Genomic DNA, 6,444 nt, shown 5'->3' with positions numbered 1-6,444 from the left:
TTAAAATATACAAAGTACGACATTCACATGATGTTTTATTTTTAAAATTAAAATTATTGCATACATTGTTTAAACTTTGATAATTTGAAGCTTAATTTATAATGTATTGTTATATTAGAAAATTGAAGAATATTAAATTTCTTTTAGGTAAATTGAAGAATATTAGATCTGATATAATTTTTATTATCTTTTTTATGGTTGTAATTTTATAGTAGTAATTTTTCATCCATGTCAGATCCTATGCACAATAACAAAGTTGTGATAATTCATCTAAAAATATTTCACAAAAAAAAATGCAAAATAAATTACACACATATTTCTCTATGAAATGTCTAAATATTAGATAAACGCTTTTAGCTACTGATACTTCTGCTGAGAGTTGCACACACCAGAGCCCTTATAAATTATAAAATACGCATAAGTAGAGTGATACAATACTTTATATATTTATAACTTCACGATTTTACAAGCCTCTTCACATGAATGAGCAGATCTCTTTATAGTCCTTCTATAATCTTCTAAGAGAAGCCAATCTCTTTTCAAGATCTTCAACATCTTGGGATTCCTGCGGTCTGCTGCATGCACAGAAATAAATATTGTCGCTTAAAATGCACAACGCGATAAAAGAAACTGTTCTGTTGTAGAAAAGAGTTGTGAATAGTCAACAAATAAATGCATCTATAATATAAGACAAAATTCTCCAAGCCAACCAGAACTTGTTGCCGGAAATACGAATAGTGTGTGCGTACCTTGGAGCAACATTTTCGGTATTCCTTGAAGCAATCCGGCCTTTTGGCGCCGAAGATAACTATCAACAGAGAAGAATACCCATCAGAGACAACATTTCGCAAAATAATGAAAATATACAGAATGACTGCGAAGGACAAAGGGATTTATTATTGCGCCCAAAACCAACCTGGGATGCAATATCCACTCCAATCTCATCAAGAACCTGTCAAAAATAATTGAAAATTAATTAGGCATTCCATGGAATGAAATATTTGATGAGCAAAATCATAATAGCAAGCTATATAATCGATTAGGTCATGGATAACATTCACCTGATTAGTGAGCTCTTCTGTTTCTTCCTCGGCTTCATCTTTGTCTAAAGTTTCATCTATAGATTCTGACATCATCTCAATCTGCAAAAAAGCTTAGGATGAAGTTGACCACAAAAAATAAATAGAAAAGCTATCAGGCAGACGGCGTCAACACTGCTTGCCTTATTGATTTTAATTCTCTTGCATATTTCAGAGATCCTCTATTCTTCAGATGTTCTCTCTTTACTTTTTCAATAGAAAGTGAAGAATATTTTCATAAAGTGAAGTCCCGAGAATACACTTCGTCTAGAGCTCAGCCTTCATTCTCTTTTGTTCCTAATTTTGTTCTGGTATTTTACCCCTACTCTTTTACTGGTATCACACATTTCTGATTTTAACTAGAAAATTCTTTGTTTTCTTATTGATCTTTACTCCTAATTCAATTTTATTTCATTGTTGTTGCTTCAAGTTCTTCACTTATTGGCACTCAACATGAAATTTGTTTTAACTATTAGGCACAGATTGCCGACTAGAAAACGCTGTTGACTATTCTACCCACTCTTAATTTTTATGATTGCTTATGGCAGGCTTGTTGCCTAATTCTTGGAAAAAAAAAAGTATAGTATTCTCTCCCTTGTTAAAAAATATGAAAGCATTTCAAATTTTTCAAAACACACAACTAAGTCAACAATACTTTTATACCGAGAGAAAAAATAGTTCCTTCTTTAATATTCAGTGTGCAAAGCAAACCATGATCTTCCTATCTAAATTTCTTAACCCTACCACTAATGCAGGAAAAATTCTCAAGAAAATGCAGGAATGTGCTCAAACGGATAAATTACCGTCATGTCCATTTGTGCCGATTGCTTTTGGAATTCTCTAATCACTTTAGCCTGTTTTGCTGGTGCCATTTGCTGAAAAGAGAAGTAAAAAATTATTACTGTATATTTTGATCACATAGTACAAACTCTAGCAAAGATCTATTATTGTCACAACCTTTTGTAGCACATTATGAACTTTTAATTAATTGATAGGAGATAAATCATGGTCTGAGGAACACAGATTTGCACTTTTAGTATTTAACTATAAACAATGGTTAAAATTTGGAAATAATCTTTCGACCTTTAGATGTTAAGGAAGGTGGCAGGCTTTTGTTGATATGGACACTACATTCATATTTTTGTCATGGCAGAAAAAGGAGTTTAATCGTGTATAATATACTAATAGCACATACTGTTAATAACTAGCCAACTTCCACTTTAGTTTTGGTTACAACATATTGATAAATAGAGTGACAACCCAAATTGTTCCTCAAGGAATTTTAGATCAGATATTTAGGTCCCGAACAATTTTTATTGCAATCATTAATTAAAAGTAATAAAAAGAATCCAAAGTATCAGACCTTGTTCATTGCTGCCATTGCTTTTGTTGCCCCCTTCATTCCCGTTGAGATTGAAGTGCTTGCATATAATGCCTACAAAAGGAAATTTTTAAATAATCAAAATAGAAAACTTCTTATCATAAGTCTTTTGATACAAATAAAAAAAAATATATTATCTCTTCTTGCATACCTGTGTGTGAGTTGCTACACCCCTGATCTGGGCACGACTTCCCTGCAAATTGGTTATTTGTTGTCGTAATCGAACAAGTTGGCGAGCCAGGATTTTAGTGGCAGCCTGTAACCATGCACTTATTTACTCGAGATTGATAATATTACTAACAGTGACTCCCAACTATTTTTTCATATCTGTGATTAGAGTATTGAGTGTGTGCTTAGGTGTGCTATATTTTAGTTGATATTGTGGAATCATTAGTTGTGTAATTGGTTGTAGACGATTGCATCCTGAAATGATTAGTTATGTAGGCATAAAGAACCTAGCAACTGAAATCTCAGATTGAGTCTTCAGAAGTTCTAAAATCCCTAGAAAGTTAAGTAAATGGCATCATAAAAGAACAGAAGAACTAGTCCAAGACATGGAAGATTCTAAAATTAGTAAATCTAGAAAAGAATCATATAACCAATAAATAACAAAATCAGATATGGACACTTTCAAATTCCTAATATGAACACTTTCAAATTTGTGATAAGCCAAAGAAGTCTTCTTTACAGTAAGACAACTGATGATTTATCAAAAATAAATAAATAAAGGCAATTCATGACTTCCCCCTAACTACAAAAATTGCACATCAAAACTACCCAAGGCTAAAATGACCAGGAAGATATGATTTAGTACTTTATAGTTCTGAACTATAAATAATTGTTCATTAGACATGCTAATGACAAAGTTTCAACAATGATATATGTGATTCCTCTGTTTAAATTTCATTGGAAATTCTATATCAAAGCTTTGTGTACTAAGAAATCGTATTCTGTACAACAGCCACATTCAAGTGACCGTTTTAACCATATTTCAGAACTCTACATGCTCCAAATTTGATGATGAAAATAAATCTGTAATTGAAGCATTATCTGGACCAGTTCTGGGCTATTCATGTGGGATTATTGAACAACATTACATCTTTGGAGCAAATGTACTACTCAAGTGCAATACAAAGCACACAGATATGTATCTGATCAAAGATTTGCTATCAAGATCAAACATTCAATGACCATACAAAAATATGTGAGACACATAAAAATGAGAAAAACTTGCCTCATTTCCGGTTTTAGCTGTTTGTTTGATCTCAGCCACCAATTTTTTTTCCTGTAATGCACAAGGAAGTTAAACTCAAATGAAAGATGAAACAGAATAAGGTCTCTGCTCGGTATTATGTACCTCCATCTGAAGTGATGCTATCTCTCTTTCAATGCCTACAAGAAACAAGGGTGAATAAAGAATATCTTAAAGGAAATACACCTTATTAAAATTAAATAATCATATCAAATGTTCCTCCAGATGAATAAAAAGCGTCAGGGTAAATACTCAAAGACTGAACATATAGGATATGTAGAAAAATCGGAGCAGGGGAAAACCACAGTTAAGAAACAAAAATATCAGAAAATTCAAAAAAAAAGATTTTGAACAAGAAAATATAGGTTTAAAATAACTTACTCATCCTTTAAAAAGAAAAAACCTTGACTTTCACAACTAGTCAGTTGCATTTCAAAACTAACATATCCGTAAAAATATTATTCCTGTTTGGAAGCAATAGGAAACCAATAGTAAGCTAGCCACTAATTTAGAAGAACAAAATATCCAATTTAAACCCATATTTTGATCATCAATATAAATAGTTTACATTGGAAATATTACTTGTACATATCTTCCCCATAAAAAATTTGATCACATTTCACGCTCTAACTATTTGGTTGTAACTATTATTACCCATCACATTCTGTCCCCAGTTAATTATGAAAACGCACACGATATTCATTATTCTTTTCAGATATGGAAGGAAAGAAGAGAAGACACCGATCGTGACTTTCTTGACAGCTAAATGCATAAATGGTATGTCTACTTTGGGACTCTGTTAATTATTTCCATTTATGACGTTTCTGCAGTGCACTTTAACAATCTTAAGAAACAATTAGTTCATTCCAGGGAGAAAAGAAATAGAACTGGTAAAGGGAAGATTCCACATTGAAGTGAAAACACAACTGTTTACCTGTACCACATACCAAAGCATGTTAACTCTCTATTATCTATTCAAGAAATTTAGTACAGATGCAGCAAAATATACAAGTCGAAATAAACAGCAAAATATTGAATAAGCATCGAACCAAGTAATTACCTCTTGTTGCAACCGCCATTTCCCTCTTACTTGTCCGCAGAGCCTCTATAATTCCCAAAAGAAAAAAGAGAGTGAAAAAAATGCACAAACAGATGGTCAATGCTAAATCTTTGAATTCCTAATTTTGATCAAAAGCTTATAATTTCCAATTTTCCACCTAACCAATTTTTCCCAGCACTCACAATCTACAGAGATGTATTATTTTATTTCCTTTTTTCAAAAAAACAAAAGGTACGAATTTGAATGCGAGTTTCAAAATTCAGAGTGCGGAGAAAGTGCAAAAACGAAAGAATGACACGATATGAGAAATGAGGAGGAAGGAAAGGTGGACCTTTGGGTGAGGTTTTCTTCTTGAAGAGGTTCATGGTTGTGTGTCTGTGAATGGAAGAGGAGCAGAACCCTAATTGAAACGGAGAGTAGCAGCAGAGTAGTAGCTGACTAGCACTTAGCACGGTGGACAGTATGTGTGTTTTGTATGAGAGAGAAAATGGAGGCTTTGGGGAGCGTTCTGCGTCTCCACGTAATACCCAACGGTACTCATCCAACTATCCAAGTAGCCGTTGCAGCTTTCCTTAGACTAAAATAGTGACAAATAAAAAATAAATAAACTATCACATCAAAATCAAAATCAAAATAATACATAAAAATTCAGATAGTTGACAAAATAACTTTAAAAAATATTAATGAAAAATAAATTTTTGAAAAATTAAAATATTACAAAAATTTTAAAAATTAAATATATATTCTAAAAATAGATTTTAAAAATCATATATTTTGATACAATTGTTTACAAGTACTATTAGAAAAAAATTTATGCCAAGTATTTTTTTATATTTTTATTGTGAATAACTAAATTTTTAAAAAATAAAAAAATTTATAGATCAATAATTTGTTCCAATTTTTTTTATATATTTTCTAAATATTTATTCAAATATTGCCACAAAAATTTAGATTAATTGCATAATTTGCTTACTAAATATAATTTTTTGTCACTTATAAAAATATATTATTTATTATTTATTAGTTATCTTTATCTCATTTTTAAAGTATTCAAGAATTGTTAATGCTATATGCATATTAAAATCCGTTATTAAATTAGTCATCAAATATTACTTATAAATATATATGTCGTTTAATTCATTTTAAATGTACATTTTATATTTCAACATATATTTTATACAAAAAATTAATTTGTTAGTTAAATTTGATGTACAACTAATATATTTTGTAAAATAATATGATGCTCTAGTACAGTTAATAATTTATACAAAATATTTAAATTATTCTATTAGTCTCTATAATTTCTTTTTAATTTATAATTAGATTTTTACATTTTTAATTAAATTTTTATACTAGGTTTAAATTTTAAATTAGATCCCGATTAATAATAAATATTAAAAATAATTTTAAAAAATAATTTTACCATTACACTCAACTTACATCATAAAATTCATATGAGGTCTTGAAATCATTTTACTATTTTTAATTATATGTTACGTATTATAATATAATTTATCTATGTGTCACTTATATGTTATTGTTTTAAATGATTTAAATTAGTTCATAAATTTTCATTCATGACTTAATTATTTTAATTCCTAAAATTAAAAAATAAAAATTAAATTATTTTATGAATGAATTTCTCTCATTATTTATTTCATTCTCTAATTTC

At 29.8% G+C, this 6,444-nt stretch overlaps 1 protein-coding gene across 2 annotated transcripts; it reads right to left on the bottom strand.

Moving 5' to 3' along the window:
• Positions 1–241: 241 nt before the first annotated feature.
• Positions 242–5,327, bottom strand: LOC107630555 (vacuolar protein sorting-associated protein 2 homolog 2). 2 transcript variants are annotated; one of them, XM_016333730.3, is made up of 11 exons: positions 5,104–5,327; positions 4,773–4,817; positions 3,818–3,852; positions 3,695–3,745; positions 2,612–2,716; positions 2,443–2,514; positions 1,883–1,954; positions 1,062–1,142; positions 917–952; positions 750–808; positions 242–572 (listed from the first exon to the last, which is right to left on the bottom strand). In XM_016333730.3, exons 1-11 carry the CDS (start codon positions 5,135–5,137, stop codon positions 509–511), a joined length of 654 nt encoding a protein of 217 aa, XP_016189216.1. In that variant the 5' UTR covers positions 5,138–5,327; the 3' UTR covers positions 242–508. The 2 variants fall into 2 exon arrangements, with proteins under 2 accessions (XP_016189216.1, XP_016189215.1); XM_016333729.3 differs by having other exon boundaries at positions 242–575; positions 5,104–5,317.
• Between the last annotated feature and the right edge of the window lie 1,117 nt (positions 5,328–6,444).

Source organism: Arachis ipaensis, chromosome B3 (genome assembly GCF_059453495.1).
Source record: "Arachis ipaensis isolate K30076 ecotype BB chromosome B3, ASM5945349v1, whole genome shotgun sequence".
NCBI lineage: Eukaryota > Viridiplantae > Streptophyta > Magnoliopsida > Fabales > Fabaceae > Arachis > Arachis ipaensis.
The sequence above is the reverse complement of the archived record's forward strand: the minus strand, read 5'-3'. Positions and strand labels throughout refer to the sequence as shown.

What these genes read in the sequence shown, in the direction of transcription:
- LOC107630555 (XM_016333729.3), bottom strand. Translation starts at nt 5,137, where the DNA reads ATGAACCTCTTCAAGAAGAAAACCTCACCCAAAG. An exon ending in GAAGAAAACCTCACCCAAAG is followed by an intron (nt 4,818 to 5,103) that starts GTCCACCTTTCC and finishes TGGGAATTATAG; the next exon opens with AGGCTCTGCGGACAAGTAAG. An exon ending in CAGAAGAGCTCACTAATCAG is followed by an intron (nt 953 to 1,061) that starts GTGAATGTTATC and finishes TATTTTTGACAG; the next exon opens with GTTCTTGATGAGATTGGAGT.